At 27.4% G+C, this 27077-nt stretch overlaps 1 protein-coding gene and 1 pseudogene across 4 annotated transcripts; both read left to right on the top strand.

Annotated features, from left to right (window-relative positions):
* The window catches only part of LOC120092651, an 11762-nt pseudogene extending 6558 nt beyond the window's left edge, over positions 1–5204 (top strand).
* A 9533-nt stretch (positions 5205–14737) lies between these two features.
* On the top strand, positions 14738–26385 carry LOC120092649 (tuberculostearic acid methyltransferase UfaA1-like). Of its 4 annotated transcripts, XM_039050795.1 has the most exons (15): positions 14738–14822; positions 16024–16171; positions 16551–16650; positions 16985–17080; positions 17169–17224; positions 18941–19064; positions 20464–20526; positions 21294–21353; positions 21458–21619; positions 22136–22209; positions 22290–22383; positions 23111–23247; positions 23362–23442; positions 23568–23673; positions 25930–26385. In XM_039050795.1, exons 2-15 carry the CDS (start codon positions 16032–16034, stop codon positions 25999–26001), a joined length of 1365 nt encoding a protein of 454 aa, XP_038906723.1. In that variant the 5' UTR covers positions 14738–14822; positions 16024–16031; the 3' UTR covers positions 26002–26385. The 4 variants fall into 4 exon arrangements, with proteins under 4 accessions (XP_038906723.1, XP_038906725.1, XP_038906724.1 ...); XM_039050797.1 differs by lacking the exon at positions 16985–17080; XM_039050796.1 differs by lacking the exon at positions 20464–20526.
* The last annotated feature ends 692 nt before the right edge of the window (positions 26386–27077 follow it).

Raw genomic sequence — 27077 nt, 5'->3', positions numbered from 1 at the left:
AACATTACCAACATTACCAACATGCTAGAAATTAAAAACAATGGCTTAAATTAAGATACAAAATAAGAGAAAATAAATGAAATGGATGTGCATGAACTTTGATGAAAGCTTGAAAATAAACAACAAATTTGCAAGCAATGAAGGAGGGCGACGGCGGACGGCGGATGACGGCGCGAAAGGGGAAGGGCAGGCGTGAAGAGGAGCAGGGGCGTGAAGGGAGAAGAAGGAAAATGGGGCGGCAAAAAATCGATTAGGGTTTTTGTTTAAAGAAAAGATTCTTTCGGTGCACGAGAGAAAGCCAGACCCCTTTCCCGACGCCGCCCGGGAGACCGTCAGGAGTTCTCTGGGAACTCTCGACGCCGCTTTAATACATCGAGAGTTCCCGGCCCGATGATCCTTTACTTTGCCGGGAGAGACCGTCTCTCCTGACGACCTAACTCCTGACGCCTTAAAACGGCGTCGGGAATTCCCGTTTTTCTTGTAGTGTAAAATATACTTTAAAACTTGTTTTGAGTGGTTGTTAAACACTTCAATTTTTTTTAAATAATTTATTTTTAAAATAAATACTTAAAAATGTATTCTAAATATACTCTTAATACTAATTTCATCTTTGTGCAGATTCTCATAGCCAATAGAGATGCAAACTCTTCCATCGCAAAAGTAAACAAGAAAAGGTATATATATAACCAACCATCTCCATTAGCCTTTATAGGCTAAGAACTTTTGAACTTTATTTATTTCAAAAAAATACTTTTATATTTTTATAAATATTTCAAAACTATTCCTAGAATAAAAATTCGTCAGAATATTTTCAACAAAAATTGAGATCCTATGACTCTTTGGACCACCTTTATTAGAAATTCTAGGTTCCAATCAAAATTCTAATATAATTCTACTGAATTATTAATTGCAATTTTTAAGAGAGTTTAGAATTTTTTTTTTTTTTTCCAACAAGAATATAGCTCAACTGACATAGTATTCATACTATCAACTCGTATCAATTAATCGAATTTGTTGAATAAGTAGTATTTATTTCTCAGATAAATTATGATATTTATCAAGTAAAATTATCTGTATGATACGTAATCCATGATCATGTTTGCGAAAACGTAAAAAATCAAAGTATCTTGGCCCTATCGCATGAGTTAATCTGAAAGTAGGTAGATTGATTTATAAAAATTTGATAAATTATTGACTCATCTGGTATCTAAATATATAATTTCATTTACAAATTTACTCGATCGAAAATTTATAGTCTTAAAAAAAAATTATAGATCCAATGTTACATTCAGTAAAGATTTATGATACATGTATAGGGTGTACTCAATGTATCGTGGTTTGAGGTTTAATTACACAATATCTTTCTAATAAAAAAATGATTTTTTTTTGTTTAATTTACCCACATTTTTATTAAACCCACGAAACATATTAAATTAATTTTTCAGGGGATGGTGGACACCTCCATTATTCACAGCTAGTATTTCATATGCAGTATTTCTTTCAACATACTTTAAGACAAAACACTCTTACTCAGGCTCGAAGGAACATCTCTCGTCATATGATCTGGTATTACAAAAAGTTTCCATTTAATCTTTTATGTTTTAATATAATATTAATAATCGTTTTTTTTTATAGTAATTTGACGGATTGTTTGAGAATGATCGATCATTCTTATAAAACTACTTGTCATTAGATGTCTAAAATACCGATTATTTCTTAACCAAGTATAGGAAAAGGCATTGTTTTTTGTCTATTTGGTAGGAACTGACTATTTAATTATTTTAATTAGAATAATATATATTTTTGTTGGTCATTAAATCGACCCATTGTTGATCGTGTTCTTTTTTTATGTGAATATGTAAATAGACCACTAATGGCAACCTTATTTTTTTTTTGTCCATGTTCAACTCATATGTTCCACGATCGTTAAAGTATGTTTTAAGATTGTTGATTATATATCTAATAGTATTTTGTCTACATCATGTGTCAATAGTTACATGTAGAAAATTGTAAAATATTCTTATATTTATTTAATTCAATTATAAATGAGTGTTAAAAGTGTAGGAAAGTGTGTAGATGAATGGTGGAACAAAAAGTTAAGCAAAAACAAAAACAAAAACAAAAACAAACAAATAAATAAATAAACTCATAAATTATGCACACCTTATTAGATTAAGACTGGATCTCTACACTCCAAACACAAACTTTATAAACCAAATCGACTCAATTCTGCACGTGAAATACAAGTAATTATTATTAACTCTCAACTCTTTGCACCTCAAACATAGATAATTATTATCAATTCAATTCAACTCACTTTTGCACGCCAAACGCACCCTTAATATATATGTTATTTTAGTATATCAACAACTAATTTTTCACTAAGCAAGTAAATTGAAAATTTTGAACAATAAAGACTAAATTTAAAAAATATACATACGAGTTTTTTAGTTGATTGCTTTCCTTCTCTCTTTTTCTTTTGGTATTTTCTATTTATTAAAGCTATTATGTATTCACTAGGCTAGCTTATGGAAATTATTAAAAAAAACCAAACCTATTTAAATGTTGTTATTTCACATTATTTTTCTTCCTTTGGCTGACATAAGGATTTGAATTGGTCATTGTGTTTAGAGCAATGAACTCTTTTCTCTATTCTTGGATGATACAATGACATACTCATGCGCTATCTTTAAGGTTTGTACACTAATCAATACTATATTATATTTAAACATTTCATAATGGGTATTAAAAGGACCATTTTTTTACTATTTGTTGTTTTCTTTACTATATTTATTTAATTTATTTAATAGGGTGAAGATGAAGATTTGAGGGTTGCACAACTTAGAAAAATTTATCATCTTATAGAAAAGGTAATTATTTAAGCTACAAAAATATATTAATTTCCAATTACCATAATTCTTTCATTTTCTCACTAAGTTCTTGTACTTTTTTTTCTTTTTATATTATTAATTTCTAGGCAAGAATTAATAAGAACCATCATGTCCTAGAAATAGGGTGTGGCTGGGGAAGCCTTGCTATTGAAGTTGTCAAAAAAACTGGATGTCATTATACTGCCATTACTTTATCTGAAGAACAATTAAAATATGCTGAGAAGAAAGTCAGAGATCTTAGTCTTCAGGTATAAATTATATAATCGACCTCCCTCCCTCTCTACAACCATTAATTTTCAAATATATTGTCAAAATTATTTGTGTTGCCTCACCAAAAGAAACCATACATAAACTCAATATAAAAGCTTAAGAAAAGAGTCGTATAATATGTTTGTATGTATGTATAGGAAATTTTTTATGTAAAAGAAATCCCTAAATCTTCGTTAAAATAAAATAAAGATAAATGAAAAGAAAAAAATAGACATCGAGAAGAATATAAAGACAAGCTTTCTTTAATACCCCTTTTTCTTAATCATACAGAATAATTTTCTCTTTCGACCCCAATTACAATGGCACTTTCTTAAAACTTTTGACTATTCATACATTTTTTTCTACTCCCAAATTAGAGAATACAAAAAAAATTTGAATTAGAGATAGCATAGTAAGCTTAAGTCAACAAAATTCAACAAAAAAAAAAAAAGTGTATTTAATTTATAGACAATATATGACTCTAATTAACCCTTCATTTCGGTCAAATATATGATTATTGGTTTCAGGATCACATCGAGTTTTATCTTTGTGACTATCGACAATTGCCAAGTACTAACAAATATCATAGAATTATATCATGGTGAGTTGAATTAAACGAGAAGTCATCTATTAAGCAAAGTTTATGACATTAAACTAGCCAGTTTAATATTAATTCTTTTTGTTCTTTGTTTATCATATTCAGTGGGATGCTGGAATCTGTTGGACATGAATTTATGGAAGATTTTTTTTGTTCATGTGAATCAGCATTAGTAGAGAATGGTATTCTCGTTGTACAGGTTAGAAAAATTTTGAATGCTAATCCAAGCCTAATAAAGTAGATAAAGCTCGATATTTATAATTACGATCCCAATGATCGATGATTTAATAAAGCTCTAATTAAAATTTCTTGTTCTTATTAGTTTATATCGATACCGGATGACCGTTACGATGAGCATCGACTAAGTTCAGATTTTATGAGGGAATATATATTTCCAGGAGGATGTCTTCCATCGTTAAGTAGGGTAACAACTGCCATGGTTAGAGCATCCAGATTTTGGTAAGTGTTGATGAATATGATTAATTTGTTAGAAGATTAATGGTAATTCCCCTATAAAAAATAAAAATACTTAGTGAAATGTCTTATTTTGCAGTGTGGAACACTTGGAAAATATTGGTATCCATTACTATCAGACATTGATGTGTTGGAAAAAGAATTTTCTACTGAATAAGAGGTATAGATATGAAGCCATGTTATAGAGCATGGATTGGTTTAAATTGAAAGGCATTTGAGTTTTTTTTTTTATTTTGTTCCAGCAAGATACTTGAACTTGGTTTTGACGAAAGTTTCATACGAACTTGGGAATACTATTTTGATTATTGTGCTGCTGGTTTTAAATCTCGCACTGTTGGAGATTATCAGGTATTATTCTTCTTTCCCTCAAAACAATTATTTTATAAACATAGTACAAAGAATTGGATATATTAGATTAATACTTAAAATAAGAAGGAAAAAAAGAAAAGAAAAGAAAAGAAAATTATACCCAATTATTTATTTTGTTGAAGTATGCAATTTATTGATTTAGTTTGTGGGAGAAAATGAGTAACTTATTTAAAAATATAATACTGGTAGATGTCTATCAGTATCTATCATTATCTATCACGGATAGACAATAACATTAAAATCTATCCGATTATATATTAAAACTCTAAAAGACAATAACATTAAAATCTATCCGATTATATATTAAAACTCTAAAGCTAGCACTATGATTCTTATGTTTTATTGCAGATTGTGTTTACAAGGCCGGGTAATGTTGCAACATTCAACAATCCATATCAAGGAATACCTTCAGCATAATGACACTTTTTACTTCTGCAATTTCTTTTCTTTTTCACATTATAAACCTTTCCATTGGAGAATTATATATTTTTACCACTCATCCTCATCCACACAATAAATTTTAGAGGCAAACTTCTAACTTGTATCTTTTCATACGCATATAAGACTTCTTTAAATGCAGGAACTAATATATATTTTGGAGAGAAATGTTGAAATCAAATACGAATAGAAATTTTTATTGAATATGAGAGTGATTTTTCTTCTTCCCGTCTATATTTTTTTACTATTTTCTCATGATTTTTGGACGATAATAATTTTATTTGGATTATTTTGAGGTAATTTTAAAGGGAGTCAATTACTCATTAATTTCTATTTAATAGATATTGAGTTGAGAATTTAAGACTAGATAATTATTACCAAAAAATATCTCGTGAACTATAATTGCTAGTTCATAGATATTGAGTTGGGAATTTAAGACCATATAATTATTAGGTTAAATTACAAATTTAGTTTTTTAGTTTGAAAAAATTTAGAATTTAATTTATATGGTTTTATAAATATTTAGAAAAAATTTACCAGAAAAATTTAGAATTTAATTTATAGGGTATAAACGTTAAAATATATGCAATATAATTTGCATAATCGTTTATAGTTTAATTATTGAATTAAACAAATTGAAGAGGTGAAAATATTTAAATATGATTTAAACATTGTACATGTGAATAGGGATTCATGTTCGGAATGGTGTTGGTTATTAATTTAATATTTGATATTAAATTAATTTTATTAATTAAATTAATTTTATTAATTATTTAAAATTAATTTTATTTAGAATTAATTATTAGAATTAACTTTATTTAATTTTTTAAAGAAATTAATTTTATTTAAAAGAAATTATTTTAATTAATTTTATTTAAAATTAAAATTCTTTTTAATTTGGCTTTAGAAAATCAAAAAATAAAAGAATTTAGGGTTAGTTGGGATTTTCCCACTTTTTCCACTAACCCTAACACCTAATCCAACTAATTGCATGCATAATTAGGTGTCATCTTGATGTTGATTCATTTTGCATGTAATTCTTCTATTAATAGAAGAAATTTTGGAGAGAATTTTTTTCATGCAATTTCGATTTCCTGAAGCCTAATTATCATCTCAAAGTTTGACACCAGAACTCTTCGAAACTCCTAACTCCCTATAAATTAATCACAAATTGGATCTCACGATCCGTTCTAAGGCTGTAGAATAGCGAGGAAGACTCTAGTGGTGGTCCACGAACTATTCGTGATCAGAACTGTTCAAAAGATTGCACCAATTTGGAATTTCTACAAAAGTTGTATTTTTGAAACCCTAATTTCTTGTTATGAACTTGCATGCTTAATTCCTAAAATTAATGTAGTTAGAGTGCTTAGAATCCTAATTACTTCTATATGTATGTTTTTATCTTTGTCAATTGATATCAAAACATGTTTTAAGCACTCAATTTGCATTAATTTTTGCTTGGTGGGTGTTAATTCATGTGATGAATGTTATGGTGGCTGAAGTGGATATATTGCAGTTTTCGCATCTAGTTTGAGCTTCAATTTAGGTTTTACAGTTGTAATTGCCCGCTTCTGTATGAGTTTTCATGTGTGAAGAAGAGTCTGTAATTTTTTTAGAGTCATTAGAGTTAAAACTAGGCTATAATCGGAAGAAATTTGAGCAAGGCGCAGTAGGAAAAGCAGCTAGAAGCTGCTTTTGTCAAGAAACACCATGGTGCTCCTTCAACAGCGCTGTGACACTGTTCTTCAGCAAGCCCAGAAATGCGCACGGGAGGAGTAGTAGTTCAACTGGATCGATTCGATCTGATTCAACCATTTTCGATTCGGTTGAGCCTGTTTTAAAGCCTTGGAGGTCCGGTTCAACCCTTTTTCAACTCCTTCGGGCAGGTTCGAAGGTTCGGGAGCGGTTCGGAGCTGTTGTTGAATTATTATTGTAAAAGTTTAGTTGTTTAATAGCCTTGGATACCAAAACCGGTCCACTGGCGTGTGTTTAATTAATTATATGCATTATGAATGTATGTTTTAGTTAAATTAAATCTTGTTTGTGCATAAAGTATGCAATGTAGATTTAAAATACCACCATAGGATAAGCATGTTGCATGCATTGAAAGTATGTTATAAGTGTTATAATTTATAATATGCATGTCTAGATTTCATGAGATTTGAGATAAGTTGTTATATTAAATTATGAAATGTATGTTGTATATTATGGATTATGTCTAAGTTGTAAGTGATATAAAATGAATTAGACATTTAAAATCTATAACAAAGCTAATTACATGTTCACATAGGTTTGACTAATATCAAACTTGTTTTAATAGTTGAAATAGTTTGTTATCTTGTAAAACATCGGATATAAATTCACCCGACAAGATCCTATTTAAGGCTAGAGGTATTTAAGTTGACGGTTTAAGGAACACCTGCTATATGGGGATCGAGTCAATTCTTGAGTTTGGTTAACCCAGTTTTATGAGCATGCGTGAGCGATGTGAGGTTTTAAAAGGTTTATCACTTAGACATCATATGTTAAATCCAGTAAAATTTATAATTGGATAAACAACTAGACTTAGGTTGTATTTAATTAGTCGGAATATACCTAAGTAAAAATATACCTAAACTATCTACAATACTTCAGCTGGAGAACAATAGTTTTTAGCCCTCACGTCCCTAAGAGTTCACATCGTGAGATTCATGCTCGACTTCGTGTCGTTTTTAGGCATCCGCTCCATTCAAAAAGTGTTTGCATGGATCAATAGCAAACTGAATAGTGGAAGTTGTTTATAGTAAGTGAAAGAAGGAAATGTGTCAACATATCCTACGATCTCCTCCATTATGTTGCACCGTGAGATTCCTATATTTCGCCTGTGTATTATTTTTAGGCGACTACCCATTCAAAGGGTCGTTTCATAGGGATTGGAACATCGATGTAACATCCCGAATTTTAGGAAAAATTTAAGTTAATTATCTAAAATTATCGAGTTTAAATTTCCCTTTCATTTGGAAAATTGAGATTAAATTGAAATAATTGAAAAAAATTTATTGATTAATTGAATTTAATTCATTAGATATTCGAATTGATTATCTTGAAAATATTGAATTTTGTTTCCCTTTGATTTTGGATTTTAGGGCCAACTTATAAAAAAAATAAAAGAGATAATTAATTTCATGTGGTTTAACTGATTTAAATATTTAGAAAGATTTAATTTGTATCAAATTGATGGATTTTATGCCTTTTAATTTTGGTTTTTGAAGCTTAAATTAAGAAAATTTGAAAAGTTAATTGATTTATAAATTTAATAGAATCTTTGGAGCTTTTGGAGATATTGTGATAAAATATTTTATTTATCTTTTCAAAATTTGAAAAGAAAATAAAAGAATTGAGATTTTTTTTTCGAAATCAAATAAGAGTGAAAAGATGTCAAAAATTGGGGAGAAAGCAATTCGGTTTTTCAGCGATAGCTTCCACAAAATTGTCGATTTCTAGAGTTTGAACTATTTCGAGACATATGGAGTTTCATTTTGAACAGTTGGATTGTTGTTTGAGGCTATGGTTTATTCGTAATTGCTGCGGAATAAAATCTGTAAAACTAGAAATTCCCTTTCTCTCTCACTCTCACAAACCCTCCTCATGCAAGACCCTCACTACTAGTCGCAATCTTAAAAAATTTATGTCGTCCGACAGAAACACCCGCTGCCTATCTATGGTAGCCATGAGCCAATGCGCCATCAGCCACCATTACCCGATCTTTGCCAGATTCTTGAGAAAAACCTTGGGTAAGACTTATTTTCCTTATAATTTGGGAGGTAAAATTCACTCATCTAATTTTGAGTTAAATTAGTAACCTCTCTTTGGTGTGAAACTTAGATTCAAGATTTGGAAGTTTTGAGGCATTAATCATCAATCTAGAGACCATCTTCGTTTTGCAAAAAATTGGTAAAGATCGGTTAGTTTTGGGTAAGTTGTTGCTTGGTTGTTCTTTTGGATTGAGAGTAATAGTGGAAAATTAAGTTATTGATTTTGGATTTAATTCTTGATCAGATTGGCTAATTGAATCAAGTTTTGGAATTTTTCGTAGATCAAGCCACAACTTTAGGTTGATTCAAGTGTGCTCAAGAAGTTCTAAGGAGATTTTGTTTTGCATTTTTTACCAAGTTGAGGCAAGTGATACTATTACCGGTGCCTTCATGCCAGATGACCTAGATTAGACCTATAAGTTACTTGGTGAACTCTGGAGCATCATTTTGTTTGTCATTATGTTTTGCTAGTTGCATAGCAGTTACAAATATTATGAGCATGTTAAAAAATTTAATCAGTACTGATATTATGTATGTGATGCATGAATAGACCAGTAGAGCGGTTTATTGTCTCGCCTTGATGCATGTTATTATTATGTTTAACGGTGTGGCTACGGGCTGCTAGACATGCATGAACCGACAGGTTCACGTTCATGTTATTATCAAGTTTGACGGTGTGCTTACGGACCGCTAGACATGCGTGGGTCGACGGGTTCACGTTCATGTTATTATCATGTTTGACGGTGTGCCTACGGGCCGCTAGATATGCGTTTCAAGGCAAGATAGTAGTCTTTTAGTTTTCCTTTCATCATCAAAAATCGATGTAGCTGTATGAACCACGGGCTATCTTTCTTTGCTCGTGGATGCATAGCCTAATCTCGATAATGGGATCACTTACTGAGTATTTTATATTCAACCTTTCTTAATTTATGTTTTTCAAGTAATGATAGGAACAGACCGATGGGTGACGAGAGGGACCTATGATCGTGCCATATGGGATATGTAAATCGCTTCCGCTCAGTTTACGTTTCTAAGCTATTTGAAAGTTTTGATTTGAAACTCAATGTTGGTTAAAATTTTATTGGTTTAAATTATTTTTTTTCTTCATTATTTTAGGGGCCCCGAACAAAGGTTTTACTTATTTGTTATTTATTTTGGAAAATTGTCTTTATTATTTTAATGAAATTTATTTTCCTCAATGGTCAAAATGTTTTGAATGTAAGTGTGTAATTATGAGTAACGACCCTTATCAGAGTACTCAAAAGGTCGGGTCGTTACAATCGAAAACTTCAAAAATGAATAGGATCTCTTAAGTCCGATTTCAACATTGTTTGCCCCTTGATAGCTTGTTGATTCTGCTCTTTGGGGTCTAAAAATGGCGGGTTACACTTACGAGAACTACTAAATGTTAGTAAATTCTTGACCAAAGAAACGATAACTAAATACCATAGGAATAAGAGTTATTCTGGTATTAGTATTTAGTCAAGAATATCTTGGTGCAGTGAAGGAGTAATTGATTGTCCTCGATAGTGGTTATTCTGACTCATTGAAGTCTCGTTGCAAATTATTAATGAATTATTCGGGTATATTATTACTTTTTGCTAAAATTTGATTTGTTTTAATAGCAATTCACTAATAGAATTTGTTTTTATTTGCAGCATGTCTAACTCTATAATTCAACTACTCGCTTCAGATAAGTTTAATGGAGACAATTACTCTACATAGAAATCAAATGTAAACACAATACTAGCAATTGATGATCTAATGTTCATTTTAACGGAGGAATGTCCTCCAATTCTTGGCTCGTCTTCAAACCAAATGTTTCAAATGCCTATGACAGATCGGTGAGGGCAAATGAAAAGGCTCGAGCCTATATTTTAACAAGCATATCAAATGTTTTTACTAAGTAACATGAGAGCATGGTCACCGCAAAGGCAATCATGGATTCATCATAGGTGATGTTTTTACTAAGTAACATGAGAGCATATTAGTTTATCACAGATGATGTTGGGACAACCATCCACATCTATCAGGCACGATGCTCTTAAATATGTTTACAAATCTCGCATAAAGGAAGGAACCATTGTTAGAGAACATGTTCTAGATATGATGGTCCACTTCAATGTGGCGGAGGCAAATGGTATTGTCATAGATGAAAAAAGTTAAGTTAGTTTCATCATGGAATCTCTTCCGGAGAGTTTTTTGCAATTTCGAATGAATGCACTAATGAATAAGATTAAATACAATCTAACTACTCTGTCAAATGAGCTCCAAACTTATCAATCTCTTATGAAGAATAAGGGATAAAAAGGGGAAGTAAATATTGTTACCCCTAGTAAGTTCCAAAAAGGATCATCCTTAGGAACTAAATTTGGACCTTCCACTTCTAAAAATAAGGGTATTCAACTAAAGAAGAAGAGAAAAAAGAAAAGAAAGGCTCCTAAAAAGCGAAAAGGCAAGGGAACAATTACAGACAAAGGAAAATATTTCTACTGCAACGAGGATGGGCACTGGAAGAGAAATTACCCAAAATACCTTGTTGACAAGAAAGTTGAAAAGGAAAAACAAGGTAAATATGATTTACTCAGTTTTGAAACATATTAAATGGAGAATGATAACTCTACTTGGATACTAGATTCAAGGACCGCTAACCATCTTTGTACATTTATTTAGGAAACTAGTTCCTAGAGACAACCTGCAAAGGGCGAGATGACTTTCAAGGTTTGAATAGAAGAGGTCGTCTCAGTCAATGCAGTATGAGACTTGAAATTGCCTTTTAGTGATAGATTCATTTTACTTGAAAATGTATTTTATGTTCTTGATATGAGAAGGAATTTAAAACTTTATTAAATTACTAAATTATTTTCTCCTCCTTTTCTTCTCTTGGTCTTGTGAAATTATTAAAACTTTATTGAACTATATATTAAAATTCTAAAGCTAGCATCATAATACTAATGTATTGTACTTTCAAACTCTGGTAATGTTCGCAACATTCAATCATTCATATCAAGTATTATCTTGAGTATATTGAGTTGTACACATATATGAAAATTTTAACTAATGCAATTAAAATTTAGCATAAGTTAAGAATAATTGCAAATATGATACAAATTAAGACCATGATTATAGGATGTGAAAATTGAAATTGTTCAACCTTTTGTAAATCATCAATGATTAAACTTTTATTCATTGATTGAGATCTATCAGTATCACTAATCAACATGGTTGGAACTTTTTTTTTCTTCTATTTATTTTAGAGGGACTTGGCTTGAACTTTTAAGTAAAGTAAATGGGTCATTTAAATGAGTTCTTTTAGCTTTCGGATTATAAAGGGGTAACAAAATTTGAATGCTAAATTATATCACTTTCCATAATGATATGTGTGGTACTCAGTCTAAGTATTTATTTCTTCATTATTATAAAAATTAATATAATAGATAGGCAATAGCATTCAACGTACCTTTTACACTAGCATAGTTCTCATGCACAAATCGATTTAGAGGTGAACATATATTTTTCTCTATATACATATATAGATTTTTTTTACCTTTTAAAGAATTTTTTCACATTAAATTTTACATAATTATTTTAAAAAATGTTATTTGTCTATCAGTGATGGATATCTATCAATGTCTATCATTAGATGATAATTGTTTATCACTGTCTATCACTGATAGAACAATAATATTATTTTTGCTATACTTGTAAATATATTGACTCATTTGCTATCTTCGAATACAGCCCAATTTTTGTTTTTAAAAAAATGTTAGTTAACCTTTAACATATTTACCTAGTGTCTTAAGATTGTTTTCTAATTTAAAGATATTTTTTATATGTAATTTATCTAAGAAAATGAAAATTATATATTTTCTAAAAAATATTTACTACTATATAGCACTTTTTTTTTAAAAAAAAAAAAAATTAGGTTAAATTATAAGTTTAGTCTCTGAATTTATTGCTTGTGTCAAAAGAATGTTTTCGAACTTAAATTCCTAAGGACTCGTTTGGATAGAGAATTTTCTAGATGGAAATTGACATGGACATGTGAAATTTACGTTTGTTATACAATTTTCAACCCTTTGTCTAGTATAAGTTATTGTGTCATACATCATCTATTCTCCTCACAAAAGTTTTTTTTTTTTTTTTACGCTTAAAAAACGGTGGGTTTTTGCCCTTTTCCTTTGTTTTTCTTTTGATTTATAATTTTATATTTAAAATAGTTTATTAAATAATTCACTAAATGATATTAATTTAACAAAATTATACGATGATTAATTTATTAAAATATTTACGTAAATTAATTTTAAAAATAAAAATTTGTTAAATGAATGCAACTACTCATTTACATAAATTAGTGAGTAATTGGCAAACAAAATTTTAAATATACTTAATTAGTTAACTATAATTAGTTAAATTAATTATTAAAATATATTAACATGTCATGATTTTAAAATAAGGAAATTATTTTAAATGGTAAAACTATTGAAAAAATTTACAAGATATAGCAAAATTTTAGAACTATCAATGATAGACGTTGATAGACACTGATGAACTTCTATCGGTGTCTATCAATATTACTGATAGATACTAATACTAATAGAAGTCTATAAGTGTCTATCAGCATCTATCATTGATAATTTTAGAATTTGTTATATTTTATAAATATTTTGATTTTTTTTTATATTTAAAAACAACCCTTTAAAATATTTTTATAATATTTCTTGTTAACTTTCATTATTAACATTCTCTTTTCCTTGCATTAAATTTTTGTACTTTATTATTAAAATACATTTATTTATGTGGTTTAATTAAAATTAATTCATTTAAATTAAATTTATAAATAATAATTTTAAACTCTACTTATCTCAAATTAAATAATTGATTGTAATAATCAAATAATCATATACTTATTTAATTCATTTTCACTGTTAAAAAATACTAAATTAATGTAATTAAGGATATTTATTAAGAATATATTAATCTAACTCTTTAGTTGATGGGTAATTGTTTTAAATGATAAAACGACTGAAAATATTTTATCAAATATAGCAAAATGTCATTGTCTATTAGTATTTTGATATATTTGAACATTTTGCTATATTTAAAAACAACTCTTAGTCAATTTTAGTTGTAATTTTAATAAAATTAATTAATTAATTTTAGTAATAGCTATTTTAACTTATTATATGTATTAATAGTACTTGAAATTAATTATCCAATTAAAATGATTCTTTTATTATTAAAATTATATGAGATTACTAAGATTAATTTTATAAAATAAATCCTAACATATTTGTTCTCTTAAAATCGTGATAACATTCTCATGTACAACTAAGAACAACAATCTTTTATTCCTAGAATTTTTATTTTCAAACATTTATAAAATCTTAAACTAAATTACCTCTAAACAGGTCTCCAAACTTTTAAAGTTGTTTGTATCTACTTGATTGAATGTTCAAATTTATATCTTTATTTTTCTTTTGAGTACAATAATTGTAGAGACAAGGATCGAACTTTAACCTTTACGGAAGAAAGTCATGTCAATTACCTAAGTTCACCTTGGCAACTTTCAATCTTATATCAAACAGTTCAATAAGTCTAAAAAATAAAATAAAAAGTAAAAAAATTAAATGGCTTTTACCATATTTAAATTAAAAATTGAAAAAAATTATAAAGGAGATTTTTAAAAATAGAAAAATAAGAAAAATTATTTACACAAAATAGCAAAATTTTAATCTTCTTTGATAAAAGTTGAAATAGGTTGATAGAAGTCTATCGGTATCTATCAGTGATAGAAGCAAACAAAAATCTATACGCAATAGAACTCTACCAATATCTATCAATATTTTTTAAAATTTTTATAAATAGTTTGATATTTATATCTGTGAAAATTTCCTTATATAATGCCTCTCTCTCTCATTGCACTTTCATCACATTCAAATCTTCTGCTTTCTTCAGTTTGGGCAACTTAGCATCTTCAAGAAAGATCTCAGCATTCTCGGCCTTTCGGTATTGTGCTTCTCTTTCACTTCAAAATCAATATACGAATTATAAGTAAACTAAATATATAATAGATAAGTAAGTGTAATATTAAAATTATTTCTTTATATGTAAAAATAAATTTATATTCTTAACAAAAAAAAAAAAAAATCGAAATATTCCAACATGATCGAATTCTAAGATTAGCTTTCGAGGTTGGAACAAAGATTATGATCTAAAAAACATTATGTACCTAATTTCTCTTTAAAATTTTCATCACCTTTTTTTTCTCGTGTGTCATACATATTTCTCTAACAAACGGAAAAAAAAGTTATATAGAAAAATAAAATTAGAGATTGAGACAAAAATGATACTTTATGTAGAATTTCTTTTTATTGAAACAAATACCCATTTGAATTTTATGAGCTCTAATATCATTATTAGATAATATCATGTTCTATCTCAAATTCAATTGACAATGAGAAGAGTAATTCATCTATATTATAAAGAGTGTGCGGTCCATTGCAATTTACGATCCTTAGCAGCTCTAACAATTGTCTAGTAAATTTTTTTTGTGATCCCTCTAACCCTTTAATTATCACCCTTGTTTCGGGATATTTTATCTCTTTAACCGATTACACTATCTAGTATCTTCTTTAGGTCCCATTTTGTTTTTTGTTTTTGTTTTTGAAAATTAAGCCTATGGACATTATTTTCACCTCAAAATTTCTTTCTTTGTTATCTACTTTTCACCAGTGGTTTTAAAAACCATGGAAAATTTTGAGAACTAAAAAAAAATAGCTTTTAAAAATTTGTTTTTGTTTTTTGAATTTGGCTAAGAATTGAACCATTGTACTTACGAAAGATGCAAATCATAATAAGAACGGTGGAAGATATAGACTTAATTTTGAAAAATAAAAACAAAAAACAAAATGGCTGCCAAACGGAACCTTAACAATTAAAAAACAAAAATAAAACACAATCAAACCCACGTTTGTTTTTTTAAGCATGAAAGCAAAAAAAAAAAAAAAAAAAAAAAAAAAAAAAAAAACAATTATCAGCGTCTAATTTATTAGATAATATGGAGTTACATCTTATAACTAATTGGCAAATGAGATGATTAGTTCAACTATCTTGTTCAAATCTAAGATTTCTCATATACATACATACATATGTAATTAAATAATTCGATTGAAATGTGAACTAAGTTTTGTATCATAAATATTTGCAGCTGGTATCATGGCAGCACATGAAGTGGTAGGAAAAAGCTTCACTTTTTTAAGAAACCCAAAACATATGGTATCTTCTCTTGTAGAGATTGGAGCACGCCAAGTTGTTACTAGATTTTTTGCCGCATATATATCTATAGGATCATTAACGTAAGTTAACAAATGGTGTACAATTTTATGTATGTCTCAAAATTTATTTTTGAAAAAACCCAATCCAAGATTATAATGTAACATCATCGACCTAAAAAATTAGAGATTTGAATTAGGACTGTCTTTCAAATTTAGAAAAATGAACTAAAATATTTACAAATATAGAAAAATTTTATTGTCTATCTGCGATAAACTACTATCTATGTCTATTTATATCATGATAAATACATATTAATATTGTACTGCGATCTACAGCAGATAGATTGTAATACAGATAGATAGATTGTCTATTTAAAAATATTTTTAGCAGTTTTTTGATTTAAAATGATTTCTCTTTTAATTATTAGTTAAAGAAAACTAATATCGATCTATAATGTAGTATAATGGAGGATGATGGTACAATATTTACCTTTGAGGGAACAAATAATTTTTCCCCAAAGATTACTTTAAAAGTTCACCACCCTCGATTTTATTGGAAGGTATGTTTCTAAGTTGAGTTGAATGAAAATTTGAATTCTTTTGAAAATGCCTGAAAAATGATTAAGCTCTCGTATTATAACTATTTGAATTTGAATATTTGGTTTTTGAAAATTATGCTTGTTAACTCTATTTTTATGTAAAGGTATTTTTGTTTGTGGTCTAATTTTGAATAAAAAAAGAAAAAAAGAAAACTAAATCCAAACCAATGTTTTGTAAACTAAATTCAAATATTTATTTAGGAAAAATGAAAACCATAAATTAAGAATGATCTTCAAAATTTGAAATATAATCTACTTCTCTATGGTTAAATTTTCTTGCATTTTCTTCTGGCAGATTATGATGCAAGCTGATCTAGGTCTTGCAAATGCATATATTAACGGAGATTTTTCTTTTGTTGACAAAGATGACGGTCTTCTTAATTTTATATTAGTGAGCTTGAGTGTCCTTAAATGTTTAATTTCTTCCTAAATGACGTTAATTTACACTGACTCTTTCTCATGCTATATTCCTTTTGCAGGTTCTCATAGCGAATAGAGATAAAAATTCATCTGTTGCAACATTAAAGAAGAAAAGGTATTAAAAAAAAAAATTGATAGACATATGTATCAAAGGTATCAATTAAATGTAGAGAGATGTTGATGAATATTTTTGAAAAAAGAATATGGAGAGAAAAAATTCATAAAAATATATTTAAAATTTACAAATAAGCATTTTCTACCCCTTTTATATAAATATGTTATTACTAATGTTAGATCAACATTTATGTTATTTTATCAAAACTTTTTATAATACTAATGGACTCCTAATGTCTAAGTTGAACCCATTTTAAAATTTCAATGGAAATATCAACATGTCTCGATATAAATTTAAAATTTTGGTTGTTAATAAGGTCATCTACTTTGTTAAAATATGGAATTTCTCAATTTTATAAAAATATTAAATGAAAATATATATCAACAAAATCTCGATAGTAGTTAAAATGAGTATTGTTCCACTGACAAAAACACATGCATGTAACTTCAAAATTAAATATTCGAATTACCTGTTCCATATTATCAAAATAATAATAATAAAAAAAAAAATCTCAAATGCTAATAGATATTTCTAGAAATATTATAAATATATTAAAAAAACTAAAAAAATATATTTAAATTTACAATAAACGACCATTTTAAATTAAATTTAATTTCTTATGATTAATATTAGGTCAACATTTGTAATATGTTGTTGATATTTTTGTTGTATATTTTTGTTGTATTTTATTGATTTTTCTACTTAATGAACTGCATTTGTCAATGTCGTTTATCTCAAAAAAAAAAAATGTTGATGAAAATGCTAATTAGGGATGTTAAAAAAATCCAATGAACAAAAAAAAATCTATCAACCCAACTCAACTCGTGCGGTTTGGATTGTATTATCAACTCATTTAGGTTAGGTTGAGTTCAAATAAATAAATTTTTTTGGGTTTTATTGGTTTAAGGGCTCACCTTTTATTAGTTCAAGGGTTCACTTAAAGTAACCCCAACAAATTCGAACTTATTATTACTTAATAAATAATATATATATATATATATATAATTATATATATATATATATATATATATTATTTAATTTCATTATTTTTTAGATAATTTATCTTTAACATTCATAAAAATAGTTTTTAGTACTTTGGAAAGAAAATTTGTATTATATATTGAAATTGAGTTGTTAATCTTAATTCAATATATAAAAATAACTAAATTAAATTTCTACGTATTAACATTTTATTTATTTTTATAAAAAAAATTGAATAAATGACCCGAGTAATCCGAAACAACTCAACTATATATATATTATTTAATTTTATTATTTTTTAGATATTTATTCTCCAATAACTCATAAAAATAGTTTTTAGCACTTTGGAAAGAAAATTTGTATTATATATTGAAATTGAGTTGTTAATCTTAATTTAATATATAAAAATAACTAAATCAAATTTCTACATATTAACATTTTACTTACTTTTAGAACAAAATTTAAATAAATGGCACGAGTAATCCGAACCAATCCAACCAAAATATTTCACGGTTGAGTTGGTTTAAGTTAATTTTTCGATAAGAGTTATTTGGGTTGAAGAAATTTACAACATAAACAATTGGATTGGGTCTACAATTGGATTGGGTCTAAAAAGTATTTCAACTCAACCTACGAACACCCCTAATGCGAACAAACATAAATGGAAAGCATTATTTTTTATTTTTTTAAATAAAACGTTAGTTGTTAATTATTGGCCATTTACTTTATTTTCAGGGGATGGTGGTCTCCTCCATTATTTACAGCTAGTATTGCATATGCAAAGTATTTCTTTCGACATCTTTCAAGACAAAACTCTCTTACACAAGTTCGTAGAAATATTTCTCAGCATTATGATCTGGTATTAATTAATACATGAATATGTTCATAGTTACCTATTCTTTCTTTTCCTTGTTTTTTCTTTTCTAAAAGAAAATGGGCTATATAAATAGGGTTTTGATCCTTATATTTTTGAAGATGGTTCCATTTTAGTTTTCGAACTTATTGGAGAAAATGATTTATAAAATAGAATATACTAACAAAATGATTATACATTAACTAGAGATTGTACAATATTATATACAGTGATAACTCTCAAAAGTAAGTCATATGGTATAAAAAGACTTATAAATTAAAATAACAAAAAATTACAAAAACCTCAAATTAAAACTTGGAGAGATTGAAAAGATAGTCGATGCACACTTTTAATAAATGTTGTTCTGAAAACAATTATTCATTTTGCACGAGCTGCAACCTACAAATAGACTATACGATTGTCTCAGCAAGTTACAACAACCAAATCCCGATAGAATTGCAACTTTGAACTCTTCGGATCTAGCAGAAATCTTGGATATTTCTTTCAACTCAACTTAAGATCAAAAGAAAGAAAGAAAGAAAGAAATGGGAGATTTGTTCAAATTGGAATGAGATACTACAAATAAAGAAACAAGTTGCTATTTATAGGCTACCAACTTAACTATTCAAAATAAATAAATAAATAATCAAATAAATACAAAAAAAAAATATTTGTCAAATTTAACCCAATTGAGTTGTTACTTGACAAAAATTAAACATAACTCATTCAAATTGAAAAAGCTACAAATTTATTTTTCATATATGGATGAAACATCATCTAATTTGATGGTTTCAATCAAATGTGAAGTTCTTAACCACTAATTTACATAATTAATCCATTTTTTATGTTTCAATATTCAACATTGTTACTTTCTTTCACTACATTATAATATTCAACAAAACTTTCAATTGTCCAATTATTCTAGTCTTTGTACTTTTAATAAATCTTAAATCTAGCCTCTCAAAGTTAATATTTACCAAAATTATTTAAAGAATATAATAATAAATTTCATGCAAAGAAGTACACTGTAGGAATGTTTTTTAAAATTTATAGTAAAAATATTAGTAGGTAACAATTTTTTTTCCAAAAAATCAACAATAAACTAACCATTGAGATTAAATTTAAAATTTATTAAAAATATAGAGACTAAAATATTGAACAAATTTCAAAATATAGAGATAAATAATATTTTAGCCTAAAAAATATTCATAAAGATAACGTTAAAGTGTGGACAATATGAGTATATGGTACTCTCCTATGGTGGTAAAAAATTTCTCAACAAAATGGTTGGAAATTCTACTTCTTCCTTATAGAGTAGTGATCCCCATATCTTATTCTTATTTTGCATCTTTTTTCTCTCCCTCTCTTTCTTTTTGACTGACAAATTGTTTGTTTTATTTTTTAGAGCAACCAACTTTTTTCCTTTTTCTTGGATGATACAATGACATATTCTTGCGCCATCTTTAAGGTCTGTTTCTTTCTTAGATGATACAATGACATATAATGACAAATTATTTTAAGGTTTGCTCACGTTTTTTCTTATTTCTCGATTTTCCTTTTTTTTTTTTCCTTTTATTAATTAAATAAACTATAATTTCTTGTTTTTTTGTTCTTTATTTTTATTGAAACAATATTTGGTTAATATTTCTTTTTTGATTCCCATCAGATTATAAATTAAAAATGTAAGAATTTTAATTTATATGAAAATAATATTAAAAAATATATAATTTTTCTATTGTTTTATTTGTTATTTCCAAAATTTCTATTTTTTGGTATCTGTGAGTGTTGGGACAACTTATGCACACCTGGATTAATCTCACGAAATAACTTGTTTGACCATACAACATAGGTGAGTGGTCACCATGGATCAAACCCATGACCCAATCTATGGTTAGTTGCAAGTTTTGAATTAGTCAAAGTTCTAGTTTCTATAAAAGTTGTTAAGCATCTATATTTAGAGTTAATGGCTAGCTTTGTGTAGTTGAATTAGTGTAGTTTGCTGCTAGTTTTATATTTTCAAATAATCTATTTTAGCATATAGTATTGAATTATAAGAGAAGCGAATAAATAAAAATACGCACTTTTTGAAGTCAAAGTGAGTTTAGCTCGGTGTTATTGACATGTATTTCAATCTAAGAGGTTAGAGGTTCAATTCTCCCCTCGCAATTGTGTTCTACTAAAAAAAAATAGATTGGTGGACTTATTCTATATATGTTTGTGTTTTTTGTTAAATAGATGGAGGATGAAGATTTGAAAGTTGCACAAATGAGAAAAAATTTTGTTCTGATAGAAAAGGTGACTATTTTGCTAAAATAATTATTTCATTTTTAGTTTTTCATAGATATTTCTTTTTACTCTCACATAATGTTATTTTCCATTTTTCTATTTTTAATTGTTAGGCAAGAACAAATAAAAACCATCAAGTATTAGATATTGGGTGTGGTTGGGGAAGCCTAGCTATTGAAATTGTGAAGCAATCTGGATGTCATTATACTGGCATCACTTTATCTGAGGAACAACTAAAGTATGCTGAGAATAAAGTTCAAGATCTTGGCCTTCAGGTAGAAATTAACAATTTTTTTTTTATATGTTAAAAGTATTGATATAATTAAATTTATACTAATCCATCAATTTAAACTTTTGAGTCTACCAACTTAAGCTTTTGATTGGTAATTGATTAATCGATAATTTAACATACTTTTCAACAATTATTTAATTTTTTTAGTACAATTTTAAAGATGGAGTATCGAATTTCGAACCTTTTAAATGAAAGGTCATGTCAATTACCATTAATATACTTTCTGAGTGTTATTTAATTATAATATAAACCTATTGTATAATCTATATCTTTACCATAATTACACCCCACAAAATTTAAACAAATTTAGAATAAAGTCTCCCCAACTCCATGTATTGCATAATACAAATCAAGAAACTCCAAGCCATTAAGTGTCCCACTAATCAATATATTTAATTACACCATTAATTAGTAATAAAATCTTGAGATTTAGGGATTTGTTTGTAAACACTTTTAAAACATCATCAACTGATCAATTTGATTCTAACTTTACTTTCAGGATCATATAAAATTTCTTCTTTGTGACTATCGACAATTGCCAAGTAATATCAAATACGATAGAATTATATCATGGTGAGTTGGTGAGAAGTTAATATTATCCAAGACTATGAACTTATATTAAATGGTTATTATTATTGATTTCTTATATTCAGTGGGATGATTGAAGCTGTTGGACATGAATTTTTGGAGGACTTTTTTGGAACTTGTGAATCAGTATTAGCAGAAAATGGTCTTCTTGTTCTACAGGTTTGATAATACTTTTAGAAGGAAAAGAATATTTTTTGGTCCTTAGACTTTACATCTCATTTCTATTTAGTCCCTAGATTTGTAAATGTTACACATTTAATCCTTAAGTTTTGAGTGTGGTTTCAATTTAATCTCAAATCTTCAAATAGCGTGTTGCAATTTTACCATTGAGATTTGAGTTTTGTTTCAATTTGGTTCTTAGAATTCAAGATTTACACAGTTAACCTCAATTTAGTGTTGATGTCTATTAATTAATTTAAAAGAATTATGATTAACTAAGTTTAATTTCACTCCTTTTCATCATTATTAAAATTTAATTCAAAATTTCACTTCATAATTTTTTTAAATTTAATTAATAGATATTAAAATATTGATTGAAAGTGAGTATTTAACGAAAAATCGAGTTTAAAAGTATAAATAATCTCGAAACGTAGAGACCATATTAAAACAAAACTCAAATCTCAAACATATACAATTTCAACATTTAGAAATTTAGTGAGTAAATTGCAACCAAACTTAAAATTTAAAAGACTAATATTTTAAAATCTATAGACCAAATAAAAACTAGACCGAAACACTTAGTAACGAAAAGGTATTTTTCCTATTTTAAACTATTATACTCAATAGTATACATGGATCTAATTGTGACTTAATTTTGTAGGATAGAGATAGAGTTTTGGTCATAATGTCATATGAATTATTACAAATTATTTTTTGTTCTTAATAGTTTGTATCGATACCGGATGAACGTTACGATGAATATCGACTAAGTTCGGATTTTATTAAAGAGTATATATTTCCTGGAGTATGCATACCATCATTAAGTAGGATAACAACAGCCATGGCTAGAGCATCCAAACTTTGGTAAAATGAGCTATATAATTATTAATTAGAAGATTAATTTCATGGTGATTAATTTCATTTTTTTGTTCTTTATGTTTAACAAAAACTTGTTGAACTTTCCTTCTTCATTTATAGTGTGGAACATTTGGAAAACATTGGAATTCATTATTATCAAACATTGAGGTGTTGGAGAAAGAATTTCCTAAATAATAAGAGGTAAGGAAAAGGAAGCCAATTTTTTTTTTTTTTTTTTGTTGATCATTTCATTTTAGGAAAAAACTACATTTCTTTTATGGCAAGAAAATTTTTCCAAACTAAAATTTAATTTATCTTTGTTTCAGTAAAATACTTGAACTTGGTTTCGATGAAAGATTCGTAAGGACTTGGGAATACTATTTTGATTATAGTGCTGCTGGTTTGAAATCGCGCACTCTAGGAGATTATCAGGTATAAATTAAAATACTATTTTGATATATATATACTTTGTGTGTGTATATGTAGTGTTCTTCATTGATAGATAAAAGAAGATAATGATGTGTGAATTTTGGAAGTACTTTAATGAGATTAATTATTAGTTGTTAGTATAATGGTATTAATTTTAAGAGGCAGTTGCAAATAAAGATATTAGACTCAAGTAGCAGATATAACATAATATAAAAAATTATAAATATGGACAAATTTAAATAGTCTATTAGTGATAGACCATAACTAATAGGAGTCTACCAGTATCTATCATTTTTTTTTAATTTTTGTAAATAGTTTGACATTTTTTTATTTGTAAGTTTTTTTTAATTATTATTCTTGAATTAAAATATTTGATGAACTACGGGATTTTATTATCATTCTTGGAGATGCCACTTTTTTCTATGAGACTTTTTTTCTTGAAAATTTTAATAGGAGAGAAAAAAAGAGAACTTAACTATTAATTACTTTTGTTATGAAATCGACAATTAAAGAACACAAAAAGAAACATAGAGATAGAGAAGATCGACACATAGATATACGTGGTTCACTAACGGTGTGTTAGCTATGTCCACAGGCAGAGGGGGAACAGTATTATTAGGGAGAATGTTTTTAGAAAAATTACATCAAAACGGCGCCTCTAGGGTTAGAGAGTTTATACATCGCACAAAACGAAACCCTAGGGTCATAATCGTAAATAACTACAAATAAATAAATATGCTAAATACGAATTCTGAATAGGTTTCGGGAGCGTTGCCCCCGAACCCTTACCAGCGCACGCCGTCCCTGGAACTTGACTCGAGACCCCATACTTGTTGTTCGAAACGCCAACAAACAAATTCAACACATTCTAACAACTTTCTAATTCGAAAATCAAATTAGGTTAAAAAATACTATTAATTCTTAATCATACGTGATAATAACAATTTAATCCCTAGACATTGCTTCGTAATGATTTTTCATTAATGATCTTTACTTTTTAAGGCTAGATAATTATTATCCTTGGATGAAAATATTTGATGAACTACGAGATTTTATTATCGTTCCGGGAGATGCGACTTGTTTCTACGAGACTTGGAAATTCGAATAGGAGAAAAGGAAAGAGAAATTAACCATTAATTACTTTCTGGCCTGTAAATTAAATTAGGTTGGAAAACACTGTTCTTAAACTTCGAGGAAAGTAACAATTTAATCTCTAAACTTTAATTTGTAATGATTTGATTCCTATACTTTCAAATTTGTATTGATTTAGTCCCCAACGTAAAAAAAATGTTAAAGTTAGATGTCAATTTATATTTTTTTTATGATATAGACTTTGTATTTATAGAAATGCCGAGTCTCTAATTAGTTTATTGATTTATTTATATAAGAAATCTTATTAAATCTTAACACTAATGTCTATAATAGAGACTAAATTGTTATAAATGTTAAAGTACAATGCCTAAAATGGTTACCTACTAAAGTTCAAGGACTAAATTATTACATAATTAAAAGTTCAGAGATTAAATTGTTACAATCCAAAGTTTAAGAACTAAATGTTATTTTTATAAAAGTTTAGGGATTGAAAGTGATTTTTAATCATTAAATTAAACTGTTTTTAATTTATTATCAATTAATTATCTACTACAAATATTTAAATTAACTAAAATAGTTTTTTAATTAAATCTAATAATTTAAATTAGTTTTTATAAGCAAAGCCTGAATAATAATTTTAAAATTTTAGTTCGATTTTTAATTTTACTATTAATTCAAGCTTTTTTCATTTTTTTAAGAAGCGCTATTAATTCAAGTTTAGGGTTCAATTGTACATGGAATATGATTGAAATCTCAAAAAGTTAACATTGACTTTCTTTATACAAATTCGAGATAAAAATAATATTTTTTTTTTTTAAAATTAAGCCTGTGAACACTACTTCCACCTTCAAATTTCTTCCTTTATTATCTACTCTTCATTAATGGTTAGAAAAACCAAGCCCAATTTTCAGAACTAAAAAAAGTAGCTTTCAAAAAGTTGTTTTTGTTTTTGGAATTTGATTAAGAATTTAACCATTATACTTGAAAGAAAGAAGAAATTATTGTAAGAAATATTAATGAAATAGACTTAATTTTTAAAAAAAAAAAAACCAAATGATTTCCAAATAAGACCTAAATTATTATATTGATCATACTTGTGAAAGTACTAAGATGTATAAGATTATTTAAAATTCTATATATATCACATGATTCTAATATGTTGTGCAGATTGTGTTTTCAAGGCCAGGTAATGTTGCAACATTCAACAATCCATATCGAAGAATACCTTCAGCATATTGATATTGTTTTAATTACCTTTTACTTTATGTCTCAAAGTTGGAGTGTTCCACATTTCTTTTATTTTGTAATAAAAAAGAAAAAGTTTTGACATTAAACAAAAATAAACTTTGGCTACTATATTGGAAATAACTTGGTTGCATTTAGCACAAAAAAAAGTCTACGAATAAATTGGTAAATATTTCATCCTTGCATTTAAGTCTAAGTTAAAAGATAACCCTCATGAAATTTTGAAGTTGAACTTTTCTTTTCCACTATAATATTGAAAAACAAATGTAGCTATCATTTTAGGGACTATTTAGACGGACTTACAAACAAAGTATTTTAAAAAATGAATGTTTTTAAATATAAAAAAATAAATTAAAATATTTATAAAATGTAGTAAAATTTTAGAACTATCAAGGATAGATGCTAATAGACACTGATAGACTTCTATCAGTGTCTATCAACGTCTATCATTGATAGTTTTAAAATTTTGCTATATTTTGTAAATATTTTCAACAGTTTTACTATTTGAAATAATTTCCCTTTTAAAAATTCATTTTTATTTAAATGTTTGATAACTTTTTCTCAAAAGTATTTTTGTTTATAAATTTGTCTGGTTTGTTATATACTAAAAGTGTTTTTATTAATATCCAATTACTATAAAAGACGACTATAAAATACTATGAACTAATAATTGAAAATAATTGTCGTCAAAACTGGTCGTTGGGGGTGGCCACGAATGGTAATGGACAGAGATGGCCAGTGGTGGTTGAAGTTGATCGGCTACAGTGGTGGGAGGTGGTGAGGTGGTGATTAGAGTTGGCTGACGGTAGTGATTGGGGTGGTGGCCAGTTGGCCAATGAAGAGCGGTGGTAGCCACGACGACATAGTAAAAGTCAGGCAAAAGATCTTGGAACGTTCGGATCATTTTTAGGGAGAGGTTAACCTAGCCGCAAATTTTATGCTTTACCTGTTTTCCATATATACACGAACACATATGAAAGATGTGATATGATTTAATTGGACGTAAAAGGAACATGAAATAACAAGTACTTGAAGACAATACTATCCTAGTTTAAGCTGAAAATATATTA

This window comes from Benincasa hispida, chromosome 12, assembly GCF_009727055.1.
Source record: "Benincasa hispida cultivar B227 chromosome 12, ASM972705v1, whole genome shotgun sequence".
Taxonomy (NCBI): Eukaryota; Viridiplantae; Streptophyta; class Magnoliopsida; order Cucurbitales; family Cucurbitaceae; genus Benincasa; species Benincasa hispida.
This window is presented reverse-complemented; position numbering and strand designations above follow the sequence as displayed.

Coding starts and splice junctions, on each gene's coding strand:
- LOC120092649 (XM_039050795.1), top strand. CDS start 16,032: ATGGCAGCACATGAAGTGGTAGGAAAAAGCTTCACTTTTTTAAGAAAC. Junction 21,620..22,135: donor TTCAAGATCTTGGCCTTCAG/GTAGAAATTAAC, acceptor CTTTACTTTCAG/GATCATATAAAATTTCTTCT. Junction 23,443..23,567: donor AATTTCCTAAATAATAAGAG/GTAAGGAAAAGG, acceptor TCTTTGTTTCAG/TAAAATACTTGAACTTGGTT.